At 42.1% G+C, this 25,419-nt stretch overlaps 1 protein-coding gene across 1 annotated transcript in view; it reads left to right on the top strand.

Annotated features, from left to right (window-relative positions):
* Positions 1-293: 293 nt before the first annotated feature.
* pclob (piccolo presynaptic cytomatrix protein b) overlaps positions 294-25,419 on the top strand; it is a 78,531-nt gene continuing 53,405 nt past the window's right edge. The window contains exons 1-14 of the mRNA XM_063004354.1: positions 294-335; positions 5,130-5,891; positions 6,876-7,745; positions 10,574-11,425; positions 12,049-12,861; positions 13,483-14,070; positions 15,331-16,203; positions 16,348-16,968; positions 17,095-17,763; positions 17,855-18,739; positions 19,714-20,601; positions 21,515-21,988; positions 22,980-23,708; positions 24,393-25,160. Of these exons, the coding sequence (XP_062860424.1) occupies positions 5,322-5,891; positions 6,876-7,745; positions 10,574-11,425; positions 12,049-12,861; positions 13,483-14,070; positions 15,331-16,203; positions 16,348-16,968; positions 17,095-17,763; positions 17,855-18,739; positions 19,714-20,601; positions 21,515-21,988; positions 22,980-23,708; positions 24,393-25,160 (9,600 nt within the window). The 5' untranslated portion in view covers positions 294-335; positions 5,130-5,321. The remainder of the gene's footprint in view (positions 336-5,129; positions 5,892-6,875; positions 7,746-10,573; positions 11,426-12,048; positions 12,862-13,482; positions 14,071-15,330; positions 16,204-16,347; positions 16,969-17,094; positions 17,764-17,854; positions 18,740-19,713; positions 20,602-21,514; positions 21,989-22,979; positions 23,709-24,392; positions 25,161-25,419) is intronic.

A 25,419-nucleotide genomic window follows, 5' to 3' on the forward strand; every position in this document is an offset into this window, starting at 1 on the left:
ACTGTGCAATGTATGACATTGATTCTGGGGATGCTGCGAACAAAGAAAAGCAAGCTCACGATCTCATCCTGACACTCTGTTTGGAAGTGGGCAGGATGGTACAGGACATGGCCAACACTGGCATCATACAGCCAGCTGAAAGTTTGTGGGCATCTCTAGTCATCTTGGCAAAGAAAACGAAGGATGATTCATTAAGATGATGTGTGGACGATTGGTGGCTGAATGCTGTCACGAAAAAGATTTCTACCCTTCCTTATATCGATGAGGCAGTGGACTGGTCGTCAGCTTGGTCGGCTTGGTTCAGCTCACTGAATCTGCAAAGTGGATATTGGCAGGTACTGCTGTTTCAAGCTGTTGCTTTAAGTCTTGGCAAAAGATTGAGAATTCACCGTTCTCCTGCTCAGGCTCTGTAATAGCCCAGCTATGTTTAAGTGAATAATGGCCATAGACCCTGCAGAGTCCCTAGCAGTTTGTGAATGGCCGATCCTAAACACTCCAGGTTAGAAGTTTTTTGGGACTAGTGTTGTAATACTGCCAATTTATCAAGAACTTTGCTGATATTGGGCACTTTTGCATAACCAAATCCTTTCAAGCTGATTGAAGTTTTATTGGTTGGTCTGATGTTTAGTGGTTCTGCTGCTGGTGCAAGAGTTGCACCACTAAAAAGTTGCTGACCGGGCAATACAGGGCACCCCTTGGCACCCATGTCCAGGGTGTGTTCTTGCCCTCTGCCCAGTGTGTCCCGGTGGCTTTAACCAATATAAAGGTGTTAGAGAGAATGACTGAATGAAAGGCTATTCTACTACTCTATATTTTCCATAGATGTGGGTGGGTGAGTGGGACCTTGTCTGGACCCACATTGACCCTGGGGCGGCATGGTGGCTAAGTGGGTAGCACTTTTGCCTCACAGCAAGAAGGTCCTGGGTTCGGTCCCCAGGTGGGGCGGTCCGGGTCCTTTCTGTGTGGAGTTTGCATGTTCTCCCCGTGTCTGTGTGGGTTTCCTCCGAGAGCTCCTGTTTCCTCCCACAGTCCAAAAACATGCAAGTGAGGTGAATTAGAGATTCAAAATTGTCCATGACTGTGTTTGATATAACCTTGTGACTTGATGAACCTTGTGTAATGAGTAACTACCGTTCCTGTCATGAATGTAACCAAAGTGTAAAACATGACGTTAAAATCCTAATAAACAAACAAACATTGACCCTGGTCTGCATGAAGTGGCTACTGGGGTGGCATGGTGGCTCAGTGGGTAGCACTGTCGCCTCACAGCAAGAAGGTCCTGGGTTCAATCCCCAGGTGGGGCGGTCTAGGTCCTTTCTGTGTGGAGTTTGCATGTTCTCCCTGTGTCTGTGTGGGTTTCCTCCGGGAGCTCCAGTGAAGTGAATTGGAGATACAAAATTGTCCATGTCTGTGTTTGACATTAAACTTGTAACCACAGTGTGTAAAACATGACATTCAAATTCTAATAAATAGATAAATAAATAAATAAATAAGTGGCTACTGAAGGTGAATGCATTTAAAATTATGAAACATAATAGTAATAGAGGTCGGTCAATAAAACATTTCAGAATGATTCAGTGCATTTTTCTTCAACCATTAAAAAACACAACCAGCTCACAGGATGCGCGGTTTAGTCCCTTTAATTCTAGTCAGAGTGAGGCGGATCACCTGTCCTTTCCGGCGCATGCGCAGTAGTGGAAACTGGAGCCGCGGTGAGCTTTCCATCCAGCATCACGGAGCTCAGAGCGATGAAGCGGCCGTCCGCTCAACATCACCGAGCAGAAATGAGGGAAATAATGGGGCAGCTTTCTGAAATTGGACACAGCTGAGAGGTTTGGATCATACATTTATTTTTAATGCATCGTTTAATGATTTGAAGTCAGCACATGATATAATAATGAGCAGCAGTAAGCGGTGTTTTGCAGGCGGTGAGGATGAGGAGCCGCTGGTAGGATGCGGCTGTTGATGGCTGAGCTGTGATTCGGCCCTGACACGCTTATAACCTATTAATGTTCAAGGGCAAAGAGCAAAAACAGCAGAAATTCATGATTATAAGAAGGAGCCATAATCACAGTGTGTTTGACGGCTTTTATAGGAAGTTCCTATTAAATCTGCTTTAATTAATCGTGGCAGATATTTCAGGTGTCTGTGTAGATTTGTAGATTCTTACACCAGCTTATATATTCAGCATATAAATTAAATGGATTGCATGTTTGTTATTACCACATTTAACATTTAATCTGGAGTTTGTTTGTTTGCTTATGATGAAAGTGATAGTCAACTCGAAGGTGCGTTTTCTTGTCCGAATATTCGACTTACTGTCATATTCGACTCGTTTAGTTGCTTCATTTTTTTAATACTTGAGCTTTCAAGCGTTTATATCTTACAGTCCATTCTGTTAAATATATCAACCAGGTTTTATAAAAAGCCTAGCTTGTTGAACAATTTGTCTCGACGCACATTCTAGTAGTAGTATTAGTAGTAGTAGTAGTATAGGTCTGATTTGTTCGCATTGAAGGTGTGCTGTGGTCTTATGAACTGATATTGTAGATGTGTAGATTATACGTGAGATTACTTATTAGTTCATTCAGTTATTTTTACTAACAGATTCAACCTGGTAAGGATCGCGGTGGGTCTGGCGCCACCTAGAAACACTGGGCGCATGACAGGAAAATACTTTTTTCTATACCAGTCTATTGCAGGGGAACACACACACACCTACTCACTGACTTACTACTACTCACTGGCAGTTTAGACTAGCCAGTCTACCTTCTGCATTTTTAGGCAGGTAGGATGCAGACAGAACTCCTCACAGATTCTTGACAGTCAGTAACCAGTGGTGAAGAGACCCAGGTCAGGTCCCAAACCCACAATCTGTGCTGAATTTAACCAGCTAGGTTAGATTATCAAACCTGACGGGCGGCACGGTGGCTAAGTGGGTAGCACTGTCGCCTCCCAGCGAGAAGGTCCTGGGTTCGATCCCCAGGTGGGGCGGTCCGGGTCCTTTCTGTGTGGAGTTTGCATGTTCTCCCCGTGCCTGTGTGGGTTTACCCCGGGTGCTCCGGTTTCCTCCCACAGTCCAAAGACGTGCAAGAGAGGTGAATTGGAGATACTAAATTGTCCAAGACTGTGTTTGATATGACCTTGTGAAATGATGAATCTTGTGTAATGAGTAACTACCGTTTCTGTCATGAATGTAACCAAAGTGTAAAACATGATGTTAAAATCCTAATAAATAAATAAATAAATATCAAACCTGATCGTGTGTTGATGTAGTCCTAAGTTTTGTTGTAGCTGGTTGTTGTTCAGTATTAGATACTGTATTTACCTACATTGGTGAGATGTTCAGTGATATTTAACCAATAGCTAAAGGCATATGTTTGAAGTTTATGTATAGATGTTATACCTCACAAACTTACATTATGACGACCCAGCTAACAGCAGATAAAAGTTTAACTTGAACAGAAAGCTACACTCCAACAGACTTAAACAACCTGTTTCCTAGTCTTCATTCATTTCTTTCCACTAACCACTTTAATTCTGGTCAGGGTAACGATGAGTCTGATGCCAATCCATCACAGGCCTACATGCACTCACACATTCACTCCCTCTATGAGGAAATAACACCTATGAATAGCCAGTTTATCTTCTGCATGTTTTGGATACTCAGAGGAAAATCACACAAATACACGGAGAACATGCTGAAAACAAGTGCATTGTGCAGTCCTGGTGGAAAGAATGATGATGATGGTGATGATGATTTTTTGGGCTTTTACTCAGTGGTCACAGTCCTCATTGTACGACATGCAAACACATCAGTGTGACGACACAGCAGCTGGACTCATGCTCTCAAACGCTGGGTCTCATTACCCCTTCCCCCACAATAAGATGCCAGCCTTTAATTCCCCGTAGGCGTCCTATCAGTACTTACTCAGATTACATGAAGCAAACGTGTGTTGATTGTCATTTGCAAGATTAGATAAGAAGGCACAATTTGTTGTTTTATTGATTTAAATATCATTACAATTACGTAAGTCAGTGATAGTAGTCCACTGTATGGAGCACTGTGATGTGTTGAAACATTCATTTACTTTAATTCTTATTGGCTGTGTTTTTAGATAACTGCATGTTGTGGGTATACAAAAACGTCATGCTCAATTTGTTCTATACAAAAATATTCTGTGTATAACAATATTATATAACACAGTTATGTTGACCTTATAAATGGTAGATGATAGAGCCCAGTCTTTTCATATTAGACATTAATGCTGTCAGGTTGTATACAGTATGTGGGTGTATTGCTAAGCCCCACCTCTTATGTGTAAATAAATAAATAAATAAAGGTATAAGGCTTAGTGATGGACTGACTCCTGTTGTGGTGGGTGTGGTGTCACCTGGAAAGAGTAAATAAATAAATTAATTAATAAATTAATAAATAAGTATATAAATAAAATGCCCACAAAGCAGAAATACACCCTGACCAGGGCACTATTCAATTGCTGGGCGGCTCTTACTTACCTCTTTATTTATTCAATACCATCTAGGAGTAATTTAGAGTAGCCAATCAGTTCAGTGCTCTGTTCGTTTTAGGTTGTGTTTTTGTGGAATTATATTTGTGTACATTTGTTTTTACACCATATGGACAAAAGTATTGTGACACTTCTTCTAATCATTGAATGTACACTGATCAGCCATAACATTAAAACCACCTCCTTGTTTCTACACTCACTGTCCATTTTATCAGCTCTACTTACCATATAGAAGCACTTTGTACAAGTTCTACAATTACTGACTGTAGTCCATTTATTTCTCTGCATGCTTTGTTAACCCCATTTCTTGCTGTTCTTCAATGGTCATGACCCCCACATACATACATTAATTAAAATGGATTGTGAAAATACTTCTCAGAAGAGTGACTGTCTTTATATCTTAAAAAATCACTCTGTTTTAATATTGTCCAAGTAGCTCATGGTCAGGTGTCCAAATACTTTTGGCCATATAGTGTATGTATATGTTAATTTTCCTGATATTATATTATACTATTTTTCAAAGTCTAACTGATTTTTTCAATTCAATTAGGTGTTACGAAGAATTTAATGTACTGAAAACCTTATTTTCTCTGCCTCTAGGCGATGTTCCTGCTGAAGTGAGTTGTACATAATAAAGAAAACAGAAAATCCCCCACTGGCCTCCGAAATCACCGGAGCAGTTACTACACTGTTGCCCTCACTTTACCTCCTAATGGAAGATTTTGCCTACCAGATGTAGGACTTTATCCCAACCCCAACCTTCCCATTTCAGCCCTGCACCCTCCAGACACCATGTTCTCCTCCAACTTTTTGGGTGGAGGGAACCCCCTGAGTGCCATGTCCTCTGCAGTGAACAAGTTTAGCCTGTTCGGGGATGACGCAGAGGCTGAAAAGAACAAGCAACAGCAGGGGCCTTCGAAACAAAAACTTCCTGAACAACAAGGGAATGGACAACATGCAACTCAAGGGCCTTCAAAGCGAAGTGGACATGAGCCACCAGGAGGAGGCCTGGAACAGAAAGGAAGGGGCAGAGGTGTGGCCCAGCAGCAGGGAGCTGGGAGAGGTGGCCCTCAACAACAAGAAGCTGGTAGGGGTGGACCACATGAGCAAGGAGTCGGGAGAGGAAGGTCTCAACAGCAGGGAACGGGCAGGGGTGGAACGCAGCAGCATGGCACTCCAGGACCTGCGACTCAACAAGTAAAAACAGCTAAAGCGACTGATCCAGGGGGAAAGAATCTCTGTCCAATCTGCAAAAACACAGAACTTAATTTGAAATCCAATGATCCACCCAACCATAGCACCTGCACTCAGTGTAAATCGGTCGTCTGCAGCATGTGTGGGTTCAGTCCTCCAGATGCATCTGTGAGTAATTCTTAGCAATTAAATATTTTTTGTCTTATTATCCTTTAGGGCCAGATGCACTGAGCTATTGGTGTTTGTTTTATAAGTGCAATTTACAAGATGTGTAAGATTTCCATGTTGGGTATAGAACTGGTGCACAAGCCTAAGGTCTCAATTTACCAAGTGTGTTCACGCCAAACACTTATTGCACTTATTTGCTTTTCTTAATTATGGATTTGCCTATAAGGGATGATTATATTAGATTCTGCACAAAAAGGTAGAGTTGTTGGGAATCTGACTCATTACTGATTTGATTACTCATTACACATTATTTGATTCACTTCAGCATGGGTGTTAATAGGTGGTCAATCATGTGCCTGATTTTTTTCATTACTTTTACATTAAAACCACCTCCTTGTTTCTACACACATTGTCCATTTTATCGACTTCGCTTACCATATAGAAGCACTTTGTAGTTCTACAATTACTGACTGTAGTCCAGTAATTGTCCTGTAGTTTCTCTGTATGTTTTGTTAGCCCCCTTTTATTAGTTCTGTATAATCCTTAATAATTATATCCATCTTAGTGATGATAAAAAAAGAAAATAATTGCACCTTATCTGCTGTTTGCACCGTTCCCTCCCTGACTGAGGTGGAGTCTCACAAATAATCATATGGAGTATGAAGAGTCATGCCTTGGTGGGCTAGCACATTAGATCACTGTCACTCAAGCATCCACATTTTATGGTTATAAAAGTGCAGTTTGACCATTCAGATTCAAATTTTTTCTCGAGATAATTTATCAGTTTTACTTATTTTTTACAAACCTGGCAACAGACCACATGAATTTGTAGACACGTAAAACTAAGAACAATTAAGAAATGGTTTTATGCTATAATTTATTTTAAGTTCATACGCTTGCCTCACACTCTGTATCTATGCTTATGTCAGAAGTTTGTAATAGATAGATGTAAATTAATGTGAAGTTTATATCCTGTTCTTACAGGCTAAGGAATGGCTCTGTCTGAACTGTCAGATGCAGAGGGCTCTCGGAGGTACAAAACCACCCGCCGCCAACAAAAAGCCCAACCCGTCAAGTCCATCAACAGCACAAAAAAAGGATTCTGCACAGAGTACATCTTTGAACCCATCTTCACCCCAACAAAATAAAGTCTTAGAAAGTCAGAAACCACCAGGGCATTCCAGTTCAGCTCCATCAGATCAAACCAATCCCAGCTCAGCTTCACTTCCACAGCAAAAATCTTCTCAGCAGCAAAGAATAAAAGATGCCTCATCACCTGCCAAGTCTGACACACATACCAAGACTGAACCCGAGGAGCAATCTGGCTTCTTTGGTTTTGGATTTGGAGGTGCCCGATCCAGATCACCATCTCCTCAGCCCTCTGCCTCTGCTGTTTCTGGGAAGGTTCTAGGCTTTGGCTCCTCCCTTTTCAGTTCTGCATCTAATCTGATCTCATCTGCTGTACAGGACGAGCCTTCCACTACTCCACCAACTTCTCGTAAAGGGTCCAGTGTTTCTCAAACGCCTGTCAAGTTTATAAACACACCTCCTACACCCCACAAAGGGTCAGAGGGCTGTAAGGAGTCCCCCAAGCACCCTGCAACCCAAAAACCAGAGCAAAAGAAATCAGATGGAACTCAGCCAAACAAAGCAACTGTAGACCAAACAGCAAAGCAACCGACTTCTCAACAGTCTCCTAAAGCAGGTAAAGCCAGTCCAAAAACCGTTCCAAAAGCCTGCCCACTTTGCAAGACGGACCTCAAGAAGGATCCTTCGAACTACAATACCTGTACTGAGTGCAGTTCCATTGTGTGCATCCAGTGTGGTTTCAACCCCATTCCTCATCAGCCAGAAGTAAGCAAAAAAAAAAAAAACATTTTCAATCTTAACATTCACATTAGTATTTCCAAATTAATGCTGGACAAGAGGCCAACACAGCTGTGGTTTTATAGTTAGTTTCATGTAATGTGGGGACCTAGTCAGCATTACAACATTTTTGGTCAGATTTCCCAAATGACAATTAAGCACCAATACTTAAATATGTAATACAGAAGAATGTTTGGCAGGTTCTCCAAATGCTCTGTGCATGTTTTTATATGTCAGTTGTAATCGACCAAGCAAACAAAATAGTTTTTTGTCCTTTATGCACTGACTTAAAATGTCTTTATTATTTAACCACATACTGGATGTGTGGGAAAATGCAGAGTTGATTAGTAAAAGGGTTCATTATGGGACCAGAAAGTTGTCTCAATAATGTGAACGTGCTGTAGAGATGGAAACACCTTAGTAGAGCTCCCACCACTCACTGAATCTTCATCTGGTAGTCCTGAACACCTTGTACCAGATTTTAAATGGTTGTTCTATATTTTAGGGAGTTTCAACAAACAGAAAGCTGACACCTTGTGCTGTAATTGAGCTCTTCTGCTTTGGGTAAAGGCTGGCAAAGGACTCTGGGGCTATTTGGTTACACACTGGTGATCAGTGAGGTGGTTGAGTACATTTGATGAAATGTTACTGAGGTATGAGAGTATACATGTTATGTCCAACATATAAGACGGATATTTGTAGATATCATAGATTTTTTTCCCTTTAAAAAGTGCAATTTTTTTACAATCTACACTATACATTTACATAGTTATCAAAATCAATTTGAATCTTTTGACACCAATATCATTATAAAAATGTTTTCTTTAGTATTTATGACATTACAACAGAAATTCAATTTAGTCTAGCACAGTTTAGGGCCATTAAATGCAAGTGATGTTGTAAAATGGGTTCTCAGTTGGCATAGCGGTATGTTACGCTAGCCAACCTGTGTTATGAGACCCGGATATAAATCTTAGCAGTGCTATCCGGCCATAACATTAAAACCACCTCTTTGTTTCTACACTCACTGTTCATTTTATCAGCTCCACTTACCAAATAGAAGCACTTTGTAGTTCTACAATTACTGACTGTAGTCCATCTATTTCTCTGCATGTTTTGTTAGCCTGCTTTCACCCTGTTCTTCAATGGTCAGGACCACCACAGAGCAGGTATTATTTAGGTGGTGGATCATTCTCAGCACTGCAGTGACACTGACATGGTGGTGGTGTGTTAGTGTGTGTTGTGCTGGTATGAGTGGATCAGACACAGCAGCGCTGCTGGAGTTTTCTAAATACCGTGTCCACTCACTGTCCACTCTATTAGACACTCCTACCTAGTTGGTCCACCTTGTAGATGTAAAGTCAGAGACAATCGCTCATCTTTTGCTGCCGTTTGAGTCGGTCATCATTAAATGTAATAAAAGATATAATGTTTAGTTAGTGGCTGTGTAGAGTTTTAAAATTCAACCCATGTACATACGGGAGAGTTTCTCATCGACCCGATTTTTACCCATTTTCCGTCCAAGTCATGCCAATTTGTAATTGTGCTGCAATTAATTTTCCACTAAATGTAAGCGTGAATGAATGAGGGTGTGATCTTCTCACTGTGCTACCAGTGTTCCTGTTACAGATTTAAACCCACTTAATTAAATGATAGAACTTCATATTAATTTATCGATTAGCTGCATGACATTATAAACAAACGAAAGGTTTCTATTAAATGATTAGGGTCTCCCGAACCACCACCGGCTCCATATACCCATTCTAGATTAATGAGAAAAGATAAACTGTCTCTCAGAATAAATAAATAATAAATAAATATGTGTGTGGATGCTGAAATTGAATGACAAAATAAGCCAGTATGAACTCTGTACAAACATTTGGACTGGGTCACTTGTGGACTGTAGAGAAGTATCTCTTCTGTTTGCACACACTGAAGCTGGAGTTTAGTTACTAATGAAGGGAAATAAGATCTGATGTCTGTATGCTCAGCCAAGCTAGCAATATGATTATCAAATTAAATAGGCCCCAAGTGAGCTGTTGTGTAATGACTGTATTTTTTAACTTTATTGTGGATGATCACAAAAACATGTGCTATCTAAACAGCTCCAGGAGGACTGCAGCTTTAAATTCTGTTCTACACCTGTATATGTGTTAGAAAAATATGTACATTTTAAGTAATGTTTCATAAATCATCCCTGTTTTTTATATCATTATAGTAAATTTGAATGTAAATATCCCAGCCCAAATGGGATTAGAAGAAGATATACTTTATTTGTCATATACACGTATACAGTTGTACAGTACAATGAAATTCTTTCTTCGGATTAGGGTGGAATTAACTTTCCAGAGTGATGTCAGTATTGTCAGCAGCGTCACGATTAATTCATTTGTGATAAAACTCAAGTGGGCGGTACAGTGTCTAAGTGGGTAGCACTGTTGCCTCTCAGCAAGAAGGTCCTGGGTTCGATCCCCAGGTGGGGCGGTCCGGGTCCTTTCTGTGCAGAGTTTGCATGTTCTCCCCGTGTCTGCATGGGTTAAGAAAGTGAGTGAGTGAGTAAAACTTAAGCATATGTACAGTAAAAGGCTGGTTGCTCTTCTACATAGTTGCATGTTCGTGTTTATGCATTAGTGTTATATAATATAGAAAAATGTGCAATGCCTTATTATTTATTCATTTGGCAGCATTTAGCATTATTAAATAAAATCACTAACTAACTGATGAATTTCCCAGGTCCCCGAGAAAACCAGTTATAACAAAATAAGGAATATGTAAACATTAATTTTAATAAAAAATACACTATCACTGTTTTTCAGGGAAAAGACTGGCTTTGTTTAACCTGTCAGACACAGAGGGCACTAAAAGGAGTCGAACCACAAGGACTTTCTCCAAAAAAACCCCAACCACTGGCAGCCCAGAAGAAAGAATCTGCTATAGCTCCTATCCCAAATCAGCCCACGGTTCGACATACAGCGATTAGTGCCAACCAGCCAGTCACACAGAAAACAGATACATCCAAACAACAGCCAAGTTCAATAGAAATGAAACAGCAAAAGCCTCCGAATCAGCAGGCAAATCCCAGCTCACCAGTAAAGGCAGAACCTCCTAAAAAAGATTCAGGTTTGTTCGGTTTTAGTGGGGCTCGATCTCAGTCACCATCCGCCCAGCCTGACGTCTCTGCTGTTTCTGGAAAGGTTCTGGGATTTGGTTCCTCCTTCCTCAGCTCAGCATCTAATCTGATCTCATCAGCTGTTCAGGATGAGCCTTCGTCCACACCACCGACTTCTCGTGACGGATCTACAGCTTCTCAGACCTCTGCCAATGCAACCAAAACACCTCCTGCATCGCACAAAGGTTCTGCTGCATCACAATGTGATGCCAATGCAACTGCAACAAGAACAGGGATTCAACCATCGACTGCACAGAAAGATAAGACACCAGGGAATATAGATGATCTGCAGAGCAAAGCATCACCATCTCAGGCAAAGACGCCAGAACGTTCCTCACATGTGTCAAGGGTAGATAAAAATCATCGGCCTGTTCCCAAAGCTTGCCCACTCTGCAAGGAAGAACTTAAAAACGATCCTCCGAATTACAGTGTCTGCACTGAATGCAAAAATACTGTTTGTAACCGTTGTGGATTCAATCCTATGCCTCACCAAACAGAGGTAGGATAATTAAATGCTTATGCAAATAAAATGTTTTTAGCTGTTTGTACACCGATGAGGCATAACATTATGACCACCTTCCTAATATTGTGTTGGTCCCCCTTTTGCTGCCAAAACAGCCCTGCAACTGTGATGCTCTGTGTATTCTGACACCTTTCTATCAGAACCAGCATTAACTTTATCAGTAATTTGAGCTACAGTAGCTCGTCTGTTGGATCGGACCACACGGGCCAGCCTTCGCTCCCCACGTGCATCAATGAGCCTTGGCTGCCCATGACCCTGTCGCTGGTTTACCACTGTTCCTTCCTTGGACCACTTTTAATAGATACTGACCACTGCAGACCGGGAGCTGCAGTTTTGGAGATGCTCTGACCTAGTCGACTAGCCATCACAATTTGGCCCTAGTCAAACTCGCTCAAATCCTCACGCTCGCATATTTTTCCTGCTTCTAACGTCAACTTTGAGGATAAAATGTTCACTTGCTGCCTAATATATCCCCCCCACTAACAGGTGCCGTGATGAAGAGATAATCAGTGTTATTCACTTCACCTGTCAGTGGTCATAATGTTATGCCTGGTCGGTATATATCTGATGTAATATTTCAATTTTCTCTGAATTCTCAGGTGGTAAAGTGGCTTTGCCTGAACTGTCAGGTGCAGAAAGCTCTGGGTGATGATGCTCCTGCAATATCTTCACCAAAACAAAAAACACTCACAGTGGACTCTACGAAGAAAATTGCTACTCCTCAGGCAACAGCTCCACAAGATAATAAAGGACCTGGTGCTTATCAGAAAGTGCAGCCCCAGCAAAATAAGGCACCAAATGGTGCACTTCATGTCCAAAAATCTCAGCAACAGGAAGCTGGAAAACCACTGGTGGATAAATCAGAAGTAAAGGAAGACTCGGGTTTCTTTGGCTTTGGTGGTGCACGATCTAGATCACCATCTCCTCAACCACCCTCTGTTTCTGGAAAGGTTTTCGGCTTTGGTTCCTCCTTACTCAGTTCAGCATCTAATCTGATTTCATCCGCAGTTCAGGATGAGCATTCTACCACGCCACCGACCTATCGCAAGGGTTCTGAAGTTTCCCAGGCTTCATCCAAAACGCCGCCCGCTTCTCGTAAAGGTTCAGTTTCACAGACGTCTCAAAAGAATGAATCTCCAGGTTCTACACCAGCTACGTCACGCAAAGGATCTGAGGTTTCCCAAAACCCTCAGAGACCTTTACATGCTAAGGAAAACAAACCAGCGTCTGTTGGAGAAACAGAGGAAACAAAATCCCAACAAGTAGTCGACAAATCACGACCACTGCCTAAGATGTGTCTTCTTTGTAATACTGAAATTAAAAAAGACCCTCCCAACTACAGCACATGCACTGAATGCAAGAGTGTTGTATGTAACCTCTGTGGATTCAACCCAATGCCTCATGACACAAAGGTAAGTAAAGCTCTTTTTTGTGGGGCGTATATGCACACGCAATCTACACGCAGTCTACAATCACTGATGAAATTATGTTTTTTAATGGCCGCTCAGGTGGCACAGCGGTAAAAAAAAAAAACACATTCTGAACACCAGAGCTGGGATCTCGAATACATCGTATCGAATCTCAGCTCTGCCTGCCGGCTGGGCTGGGCAGCCACATGAACAACGATTGGTCTGTTGTTCAGATAGGGGTGGGATATTAAAGTTGGATAGGGACTCTCTCATAATGCAATTACAACCTCTTCTGGCTGATTGATGGCGTGTGCACAGAGATGGGAAAAGAGTTCTGTCAGGGTGTGTCTCTCCGTACACAGTGCTGATTCGCATTGCACTCGGCAAAGTGTAGGTGACAAATGCATACGGCTGCTGCCCATGTGTCGGAGAGGGTGTGGGTTAGCTTTGTTCTCCTCAATCAAAGCTGGGATTGGCATTGGTGGAGAGGAAGCATGACGCAATCGGGCAATTGGACGTGTTGAGAAAAAGATGAGAAAATGCATATATATGTTTTTTTTATTCTATAAAGCAAGTAATTTGCATGAATTAAAGGTTTCTGAATATTAAACTGATTAACTGCAGGTGAAGAAGTGGCTTTGTCTGTCCTGCCAAACACGACGAGTATCTGAAGTATCCTCTGTGCAAGCTGAATCAAAGGCCAACAAAATTCCTCCACCATCGACTCAAAATCCTGAAAAGAAAGGTCTTCCTAATAAAAATCAGCCATCAAAGGCTGAGCCTTCCCCGGCCAAGGATAGCGCCCCAAAAGACACCATGAGTTTCTTTAGTGTTGGTGGTGCTCGCTCTCGATCTCCATCTCCTCAGCCTGCAGCGTCCACAGTTTCTGGAAAGGTTCTAGGTTTTGGCTCATCCTTCCTCAGCTCAGCATCTAATTTAATCCCATCGGCTGTTAAGGATGAGCCTTCAACAGCAACACCAACCTCTCATAAGGGTTCTGGGCTCAAGGATGCTAACCCACCTTCTAATGGAAAAACTGAGGAAGAGAAAGCTCAGCAATTAGCTGACAAATCAGCATCACTGCTACCTAAATCCTGTCCTCTTTGCAAGACTGAGATTAAAAAAGACCCGCTGAACTACAACACCTGCACTAAGTGTAAGAGTGTTGTATGTAACCTCTGTGGATTCAACCCCATGCCTCATGAGATAAAGGTAAGACACATAATGTTGAACAGATATGAGCACCAATATTCAAATGTTGTTGACTTGTTATTGCTATTTGTAAATTTTAAGCTTCACTTACCATATAAAAGCACTTTGTAGTTCTACAATTACTGACTGTAGTCCATCTGTTTCATTACATACTTTGTTAGCCCCCTTTCATGCTGTTCTTCAATGGTCAGGACTCTCCCAGGACCACTACAGAGCAGATATTATTTAGGTAGTGAATCATTCTCAGTACTGTAGTGACACTGACATGGTGGTGGTGTGTTAGTGTGTGTTGTGCTGGTGTGAGTGTTTTTAAACACCTCACTGTCACTGCTGGACTGAGAATAGTCCACCAACCAAAAACATCCAGCCAACAGCACCCCGTGGGCAGCTTCCTGTGACCACTGATGAAGATCTCAAAGATGACCAACTCAAACAGTAGCAACAGATGAGCGATCGTCTCTGACTTTACATCTACAAGGTGGACCAACTAGGTAGGAGTGTCTAATAGAGTGGACAGTGAGTGGACACGGTATTTAAAAACTCCAGCAGCACTGCTGTGTCTAATCCACTCATACCAGCACAACACACACTAACACACCACCACCATGTCAGTGTCACTGCAGTGCTGAGAATGATCCACCACCTAAATAATATCTACTCTGTGGTGGTCCTGGGAGTCCTGACCATTGAAGAACAGCATGAAAGGGGGCTAACAAAGCATGCAGAGAAATAGATGGACTACAGTCAGTTATTGTAGAACTACAAAGTGCTTCTATATGGTAAGTGGAGCTGATAAAATAGACAGTGAGTGTAGAAACAAGGAGGTGGTTTAAATGTTATGGCTGATCAGTGTATATTGCCTTTCGTTACCTACATTTGTGACCAAATACAAGGCATGAAACTTGGTAGTGTCGGCAGTGTAGCCTAGTGGTTAAGGTACTGGTCCAGTATTCAGAAGGTTGCCGGTTCAAGCCTCACCACTACCAGGTTGCCACTGTTGGGCCCTTGAGCAAGGCCCTTAATCCTCAATTGCTTAGACTGTATACTGTCACAACTGTAAGTCGCTTTGGATAAAAGCGTCTGCTAAATGCCGAAAATGTAAATGTAGTAGTGGGGCTTGAACCAATGAGCTTTTGATCACTTGTACTTCTGTCCTGCACTTCATCTAAAAACAACTAAGCTTTAGCTATTCCAGTACCTTAACCATCTATCACTGCTTTCTACATATCACTACCTTAAACATTCTGATGTTATTTGCAGATAAAGGAATGGCTCTGCCTGACCTGCCAGACACAACAGGCATCAGAATTATCCTCAATGCCAACCCAGCCAAAGACCAACAAGATTCCTTCATCATTTCCTCAACATAAAGGAACTGCTGTGTCAGAACATACTGGGGAAAATAAAAGTATTCCTGGTAAAACCATTCAAGAGGTCATGACATCTACTGAAGTCAAACCGTCAGTTAAAGCATCTGCTTCAGACGGGGATAAGCAATTAACTGCTACTCACAGAGCACAAAAGCCCAATGAGCAACCATCTACTGTACAAAATAATGCTCCAAATCACGCTTCGAAAGTTGAGCCTTCACCTGTTAAGAGTAAACCCCCCTTAGAAGGCTCAGGCTTTTTTGGTTTAGGTGGTTCTCGTTCTCGATCGCCATCCCCCCAAACCGCTGCATCCGCTGTTTCTGGAAAGGTTTTAGGCTTTGGATCTTCGTTTTTTAGCTCAGCCTCTAATTTAATCTCATCAGCTGTTCAGGATGAGCCTTCCACGACGCCACCAAGCTCTCGTAAGGGTTCTGCAGTTTCCCAGACTTCATCCAAAACAACACCACCTACTTCACGTAAGGGTTCCATTTCACAGACTAGCAAGACGGAATCCCCAGTCTCTACACCAGCTATGTTACGCAAAGGATCTGAGGCTCAGGAGGCCAAAAACCCTACTAATGAAAAAGCAAAGGAACAGTCTCATCAAACAGCTGCCAGATCATCACAGCGTCTTCCTAAAATGTGTCCTCTTTGTCAGACAGAGATAAAAAATAACCCCTCTAACTACAGGACCTGCACTGAATGCAGTAGTGTTGTGTGTAACCTCTGTGGATTCAACCCAATGCCTCATGAACATGACAAGGTAAGACAACCTTAATACATTTTGGTAGAGTATGCTTAGTGAAGAAAATCCTTTTGTAGTTTTAAACATACTGTCATATAGAGCTTGCAATAAATTCAGTTGTAAAATAATGCTTCTATTTAAACTACCTGATTATACCTGCAGAGAGACGCCTGGCTCTGTCTGACCTGCCAGACACGGAAAGCATCAGATATATCACCTATCCAGTCTCAAACAAAGGCTAAGCATATCCAACCACCTCAATCTCCTCAAAATAAAGGAGCTGCAGTATCTGAATTATCTGCCAAACAGAAAGTTTCAAAGACTGTCCCCTCTCCTGCCAAGGATAATCTTACTCAAGAAAGCTCGGGCTTCTTTGGTTTTGGTGGTTCTCGCTCTAGATCACCATCTCCTCAACCTGCCGTGTCTAGTGTTTCCGGAAAGGTTTTCGGCTTTGGATCATCTTTACTCGGCTCAGCTTCTAATCTGATCTCATCGACCGTTCAGGACGAGTCTTCTACAACACCACCGACCTCTCGTAAAGGATCTACAGTTTCTCAAACACTCAAAACAACACCACCACCTTCTCCTAAGAGCTCAGTTTCTGGAAAGACAGAAGCCCAAGCCTTGAATCCAGTTGACAAAACATCACAGTTGCTACCTAAATCTTGTCCACTTTGTAAGACAGAGATTGAAAAGGACCCACCGAATTACAGCATGTGCACTGGATGCAAAAGTGTTGTTTGTAATCTCTGTGGATTCAACCCAGCACCACATGACACAAAGGTAAGCATTACTAAAATTGCTATATTTTGGCGGCGAAAATGAAAGGTTAAACTGATCAATAATATTAATGGGTTTGTTTTTGCTAATTTATAACATTTGACAATAATTTTTTTATTTTGACTGTAGGTAAAGGAGTGGCTCTGCCTGACCTGCCAGACACAACGAGCATCAAAAATATCCTCTGTGCAGGGTCAGCCAAAGCCAAACAAAATTCCTCCATCATCACCTGTTCAAAATAAGAGGGCTGCTCCATCAGTAGAACCTGAGAAGAAAGTCCCTGCTGATAAAAATCAAGCATCAAAAGTTGAGCCATCTCTTCCCAAAGATAACCCCCCTCAAGAGAACTCAGGCCTTTTTGGACTAGGTGGTGCTCGCTCTCGATCATCATCTCCTCAGCCTACTGGGTCTGTAGTTTCTGGAAAGATTTTAGGCTTTGGCTCATCCTTCCTCAGCTCAGCATCTAACTTGATCTCTTCAGCCGTCCAGGATGACGCTTTGACACCACCTACGTCTCGTAAGGGTTCCGTTTCACAGACGTCTCAAAAGTCTGAATCCCCAGCTTCTACACCAGCTACGACACGCAAAGCGTCTGAGGTCAATATACCTTCTGATGGAAAGACTGAGGTGAAGGAATCCCAGCAAACAGCTGACAAGTCATCAGCGTCGCTACCTAAATCCTGTCCACTTTGCAAGACAGAGATTAAAAAAGACCCACCAAACTACGGCACCTGCACTGGGTGCAAGAACACTGTATGTAACCTCTGTGGATTTAATCCAGCGCCACATGACACAAAGGTAAGATAAGGTTACTGTATAATGGTAGTGCATGTATATAAGGACTCTGTTATTGCTTCTAAATATTCACATTATCATGTTTTGCCTGCAGAGGAAGGAATGGCTCTGCCTGACCTGCCAGAAACAGCGAGCATCACAAGAATCCTCTCAAACAAAGTCCATCAAAATGCCTTTATCTTCATCTCATCCAGATAAGGAGACTGTGCTGCCTGAGAAGAAGACGAGTCTTTCTGATAAAACTATTCAAAAAGGCCAAACCGTTGAAGTAAAACAACCAAACAAATCTGATCCAGCTACAGTTAAGCAAACGAATGCTGCTCCCAGAGTACAGCATGAAAACGAGACACAACAACAAAATAAGGCATCAAAAGCTGGACCACTTCCTGCCAAGAGTAAACCTCCTCAAGAAAACTCTAGCTTCTTTGGTTTCGGCGGTCCTCGCTCTGAATCGCCATCTTCTCAACCTGATGAGTCTTCTGTTACAGGGAAAGTTCTCGGCTTTGGTTCATCATTTTTTAGCTCTGCGTCTAATCTGATCTCATCAGCTGTTCAAGATGAACCTTCTACGACACCACCGACATCACGTAAAGGTTCATCAGTCTCCCAGAGTTCCATTAAATCCCCCACACCACCTCCATCCACTCGCAAAGGTTCTGTGGTCTCTCAGACGACCACAACACCACCAGTAAAGTCACAGGATGGAGCTACAGAAAAGCAAACAGATGTGAAATTACCAAATGTACAGAAACAAGAAGAAGGTCTACACAAGGAGGAAACGTCTTTAGCTCATCATGATAAGAATCCAGACAAATCAAAGACATTGAATATGAAGGAATCAACTCTTCCACCTTCTAAAAATTGTCCTCTTTGCAAGGTGGAGCTGAAGAACGATCCTCTCAACTACAAAACGTGCACTGGGTGCAAAAACGTTGTATGCTTACAGTGTGGATTCAATCCGGATCCACAACAAACAAAGGTGAGTTAATACGTGTTAACCATTTAGGGCTGTAATATATTATATTTTTAGACTGGTCAAGGCAGCATTTCAATGAATTTCCTAAGATATTTACCTTATTTATACACTGATCAGTCATAACATTAAAACCACCTCCTTGTTTCTACACTCACTGTCCATTTTATCAGCTCCACTTACCATATAGAAGCACTTTGTAGTTGTACAATTACTGACTGTAGTCCATCTGTTTCTCTACATACTGTTTAAGCCTGCTTTTACCCTGTTCTTCAATGGTCAGGACCACCACAGAGCAGGTATAATTTAGGTGGTGGGTAATTCTCAGCACTGCAGTGACACTGACACATGGTGGTGGTGTGTTAGCGTGTGTTGTGCTGGTATGAGTGGATCAGACACAGCAGACACTCCTACCTAGTTGGTCCACCTTGTAGATGTAAAGTCAGAGACGATCGCTCATCTATTGCTGCTGTTTGAGTCGGTCATCTTCTAGACCTTCACCAGTGGTCACAGGACGCTGCCCACAGGGCACTGTTGGCTGGATATATTTGGTTGGTGGACTATTCTCAGTCCAGACAGTGAGGTGTTTAAAACTCCATCAGTGCTGCTGTGTCTGATCCACTCATACCAGCACAACACACACCAACACACCACCACCATGTCAGTGTCACTGCAGTGCTGAGAATGATCCACCACCCAAATAATACCTGCTCTGTGGTGGTCCTGTGGGGGTCCTGACCATTGAAGAACAGGGTGAAAGGGGGCTAACAAAGCATGCAGAGAAATACAGTCAGTAATTGTAGAACTACAAAGTGCTTTTATATGGTAGTGGAGCTGATAAAATGTACAGTTAGCGTAGAAACAAGGAGGTGGTTTTAATGTTATGGCTAATCAGTGTATAAATGTTTTGCTTGTTTAAACTGCGTTTGTAGCCAGTAAATAAGATGAATAATATTTTATAATCTTTGATGGTCCTACAGAGTAAAGACTGGCTGTGTCTGAACTGCCAAATACAGCAGACGCCAAAAGCTCCACCTTCACAGCCCCGACTTGAAGCTAACAAAGTACCTTCACCAGCATCAACACAGAAAAATAAAACTTCAGTTTCAGATAAGGATAAAAAGCCACCTACAGATGAAAAGCTCCAGAAGAATCAAAGTGAAGCTGAGAAAAAGCAAGCCTTAGATATATCCACACCCAAACAGGCTGTGCAGAAACAGAACCCCAAGGAAAAACATCCTGAGGCACAAAAGACAACAGACGGAACCTCCAAACCTCCTAAATCTGAACCCTCTAAAGACGAGTCAGGCTTTTTTGGCTTTGGTTTTGGTGCACGATCTCGATCACCGTCACCTCAGCCTGCTGTTTCTGGAAAGGTTCTAGGTTTTGGATCGTCTCTTTTCAGCTCAGCATCTAATTTGATATCTTCAGCTGTACAGGATGGGACTTCTCCTTTCACTTCACCTTCAACTTCACGTAAGGGTTCTGTGGTTTCTCAGTCTTCTGATACTGTACCAACACCAATCACCCTGCGCAGGACATCTGAAGTGGCACAGCCTGCCGCTACGGCACGTACTGATCAGAAGACGTCCTCTCAGGACTCGCTCAAAATGAAACCTGTTGACATACCGAAAACACCATCTAAACAGAACAAAGGAACAAAATTACAGGTCGAGAAAACAGCTTTGAGTGATGTAACGCCATCAGATGCAGCAAAAACAAAAGGATCTGATCAACCTCTTCCAAAAGTCTGTCCACTCTGCAACGTGGACATCAAGAAGGAACCTCCAAACTATAACATATGTACTGAGTGCAAGAGCACAGTTTGTAACCTTTGTGGATTTAACCCAATGCCAGACAAAACAGAGGTGAGGATTTTTTATTATTATTGAGTTTGTTGTGTTTGTACAATAATCATTTTGTACAAAAAAACCTAGTTAGTAATAAGCTTAATATATTTGTTATTGATTACCAACATTTTTCATAATTTTTTACATAGTTTGCCTGAATTGTAAAATAAATGTACATTTCCTAATGTTTTTAATTAAGGCAAGCCAAAATTCCTACAATGTATTTTTATTTTAATGCATTAAAAGTGTTGTCTAAACTAACTGGCCCAATGGCTACCCAGTCAACCAGTTAAGCAAATATAACTATAAGTTATTTTAACTTATAGTGTAACAGAGCGGTGGCACTGTGACTCGGTGGGTAGCACTGTCGCCTCACAGCAAGAAGGTCCTGGGTTCAATCCCCAGGCCGGGCGGTCCGGGTTCTTTCTGTGCGGAGTTTGCATGTTCTCCCCGTGTCTGCGTGGGTTTCCTCTGGGAGCTCCGGTTTCCTCCCACAGTCCAAAAACATGCAGTCAGGTTAATTGGAAACACTGAATTGGCCTATAGGTGAATGGGTGTGTGTATGTGTGTATGTGTGTGTGTCTGCCCTGCAATGGACTGGTGCCCCATCCAGGGTGTTACTGTGTGCCTTGCGCCTATTGAAAAGCTGGGATAGGCCCCAGCACCCCCCCCCCCTTCCCCCGCGACCCTAATTGAGTAAGCGGTTAAGAAAGTGAGTGAATAAGTGTAACAGGGTGGGTTAAACCACCTGGACCTGCAAGAATTGAAATGAAGTGCAGTATGCTCAACCAAGGTAGAATGATACTGTGGCTAAAAAGTGTACTGAATTAAAATAAGAACATGTGCAATTATTTTACAGCTCTTTTAACAACTTAAAACCTAATACTAGATGGCACACACCAGTTAAATTTAAAAATGTTATCATTAACAGATGCAGAAGTGGCTCTGCCTGAACTGCCAGATAAAACAAACATCTAGACCTTCAAAGAAAACTGTTGCACAACCTGATAAAGCACCTCTTTCAGCATCACAACAAAACAATGATGCTTCTGTTACACCAACAACTGCTGATAAAGGTTCTGCAGTTATGGAAGCACCTGCAAAAACTGCAGCACAGAAGCAAACATCTGCATCACAGGAGACAAGTGCATTGTGTACAGAGACAAAATCAACTACTCAGCAGTCAGATGAAAAGACGGTCCAGAAGAAATTGTCAGAGTTGCAGATAATCAATGAACCATCTGCTGATGGGAGAAAAGATGAACGTTCATCAGCAGCTCTAAAAGCCTGCCCGATATGTGCAGAGGAGTTTAAACACAACCCTCCTAATTTTAACACTTGCACAGCTTGCAAAAGCACTGTGTGTAATCTTTGTGGATTGAATTCTATGTCCAATCAAACTGAGGTAAGACACCAGTGTTCAATTTATTCTTATTATTGACATTGATCGGCACTTGAACATCATTTCTAAAGTATAAACTTTTACTTGCTCAGTTTGCTTAGAATAAAATTAAAGGTGGTAAATTAAAAGAAACACAGTTTCCATAGAGACAGATCACTGCTGCAGACGTAGTTTAACAGGTGACATCCTTATATTACACAGTGGGGGGCAAAAGCCTGAGACCACGCTTTTCTTGCACCAGACACACAGCTGATGCACTCCACTGGAATTTCTTGTGAACATTATAATCCGTACAAAACTGTGACTTCTTATTAAACAAAAGAACTTAAAATGACAACTCACATTAACAGTGGAATTATTACTAGTTGTAACGTCACAGACTGGAACGAGACGCTTGCGGTGAAAAATAGAATAAGCTTTAATATGTAGGGTTGAACCAAAAACCGTAGTCACAGTACAAGCGAGGGTCAAAGCCAGATGACAACCGAAACAAAGCATCAGATCAAAAACACAGTCCAAAAGGGAAAAACGGTAGACAGAAACAGGATCTAAAACCAGAGACAATCACTCGGAAAATACAGTAAAAAAGGGCAAGCCAAGAATCAAAGTCGATATACAAAAACAGGTCAATGCACGAGATAAGCAAACAGAGAAATACCGCTGAGTAACAGTGGCAATACTTCACAACGGCTTTCACAAACAGACAGGTATTTATCCAGGGTATTTATACTAGTGACATGCATTATGTGGCTTCAATTTTTACTGTGTAACTCTGAAAGACTTGTCCATCTTATTCTAGCAGTGCTCAAACAAGCCTTATTCATTCACCTTGTTTCCCCAGGGGGTGTGCCCTCCACTTTGGGAATCACTAATTTAACTAATAAAGTCTTAAGAACTGATAAAGACTCTAGATTTACAGAAAAGTTATAAATCCTTAATAAATTGTGCATGAATGCTGTATTGTGTATAATGATTTATTAATTTGTTGCTATAGGTGAGGAATTGGCTCTGTTTGGACTGCCATATAAAACAAGCACCAGGAGCAACTCCTGCAGAGCCACCGGCAAAAAAATTACCTTCATCTGTATCCCCAAAGAAAGATGAAACAATTTCCGAAGCTAAAAAACCAGAGGACCAAATCCCTGTGCCAGAGACCAAGAAACTCACGTCTACTTCATCACCACATTCTGTTCCTGATAAACCCTCTCAAGAGCCTCCAAAGCAAGAATCAGGCTTCTTTGGTTTTGGTTTTAGCGGTATGCGATCTCAGTCACCATCTCAGACGCAGGCTGCTTCCTCTTCTGTATCTGGAAAAGTGCTACAGTTTGGCTCCTCAGTGATCAGCTCAACGTCCAGTCTGATATCATCATCTGCCCAGGATAAACTTTCTACAACACCTCCAACTCCTCGTAAGGGTTCTGTAACATCTGAAACTGCAAAAGCTGCACCGATACCACCACAGGCTTATAACCAGGGGTCAGTTTTGCCTGCATCTTTAAAAACTGCTATCTCTAAGGAAACAAAAGAACCTGCTATTCAGAAACAGCAAGAGAAGAATCCTGCAGATGACTTAGGAAAAGAAAATGAGAATTCATCAGATCTTCCCAAAATTTGTCGACTCTGCAAAGAGAAATGCAAGGAAGATCCTAAGACCTACAACACGTGCAGCTCCTGTAAAAACACACTGTGTAACCGCTGTGACTCCAGTCCACATAACACAAAGGTAAAATGCTAAACAATAAAATAACCTCATTATTATAAATCATTTTTATTTATGTCACTCTTAAAAAAAAATTACAAATTAATTAATTAACCTCAATAATTAGGTTTTTTTTGTCGAAGGTAATTTTAATCTATCATGATAATAATAATGAGCAAAAAGTAAAAGATTGTGTTTAATAGACTCTCATTATTGTACATTATTTTATAGTTTTAAATTGGAAGCTTAAAAGTCAGATGCCATACGGCTGGGCTGGGCGCCTGCATGAACAACAATTGGCTGTTGTTCATATAGGGTGAGAGCCGGACGGGGAACTTCTCATAACTAAGGCAGTAAGACCTCTGCTGGCTGATTGATGGCGCCTGCGCAGATCAGGGTGTGTTTATCCGTACACAAAGCTAATCCGCATATGAACTCGCCTCGTGCAGGTGAGAAGATGCAGTCGGCTACTGCACACGTGTCAGAGGGGGTGTGTGTCAGTCTCGCTCTCCTCAATCAGGGCAGGGATCGGCATCAGTAGAGAGGAAGCGTAATGCAGTTGTATAATTGGATGTGCTAAAGGCTAGGAGAGAAAGGGGAGAAATGCATAAACAAAAATATAAAAAAATAAATCAAATGGAAGTCAAATTCATGTTTTGATGTTTACAAAAGTTAAAACACTTGTAATAATCCCCTTTTTCCCTACAGGAGAATTGCTGGTTGTGTAAAAACTGCCAGATCAAGCAAAAACCAGCGAATCCTCATGCACAGCCTCAAGCAGAGATGAAGAAATCAGCTGGACTACAAAAAGAGGCTCAAAATCCAGGTCCTACACAAAGAAATCCAACATTGCCAGCAGGTCCCACGGAGCCAAAACAGCCACCATCTGCAGCTGTTAAAAAACAGGACAAACCCACATCAGAAAAGATCCAAATACCCACGGCTACCCCAGCAGGACCTTCCACTTCTCTTACTGAATCTGGCCCAGCACCAAAAGACGAACCCCCTGAGAAGCAGTCTGGCATCTTCGGTTTCAGTTTTGGTGGCACTAAATCCCGCCCGTCGTCTCCTCAGCCGGCCGGCCCTGCAGTTTCTGGAAAGGTTCTCGGCTTCGGCTCGTCCTTTCTTAGCTCGGCGTCTAATCTGATTTCTTCAGCTGTCCAGGATGAGCCGTCCACAACAAAACCAGCCTCTCGAAAGGGTTCTACAATCTCTTTAAAAAGCTCTCCAACACCTCCTACTTCTCGTAAGGGGTCTGTAGCTCAGACACAGGAGGAAAAAAACGTCTCAAAGAAGGAAGAAGATAATAAACTTGAAGACCTGCTGGCTAAGGCATCAGTTACAGAGGCTGGCAAAGCTTGTCCACTCTGTAAGGCTGAACTTAAGACCAATCCACCCAACTACAGTACTTGCACTGAATGTAAGAACGTCGTGTGTAACCTTTGTGGATTCAGTCCCATTCCCCAACAAACAGAGGTAGGATGCTTCTCTAAACCAGTACAAAAGGTCTTAATTTGCACGCATTACAGAATAAATGGAACAGTGGTCTCTTTGTCAGGGTCAGAAAAAACGTTCATGTGTTCAGATGTAATCCAATAACCAGACAAAACAGGTTTGCCAAGAATTAGCTCCATCAGCACTGCTGTGTCTTATCCACTCATACCAGCACAACACACACTAACACACCACCACCATGTCAGTGTCACTGCAGTGCTGAGAATGATCCACCACCCAA

Source organism: Trichomycterus rosablanca, chromosome 11 (assembly GCF_030014385.1).
Source record: "Trichomycterus rosablanca isolate fTriRos1 chromosome 11, fTriRos1.hap1, whole genome shotgun sequence".
In the NCBI taxonomy this organism is placed as follows: Eukaryota; Metazoa; Chordata; class Actinopteri; order Siluriformes; family Trichomycteridae; genus Trichomycterus; species Trichomycterus rosablanca.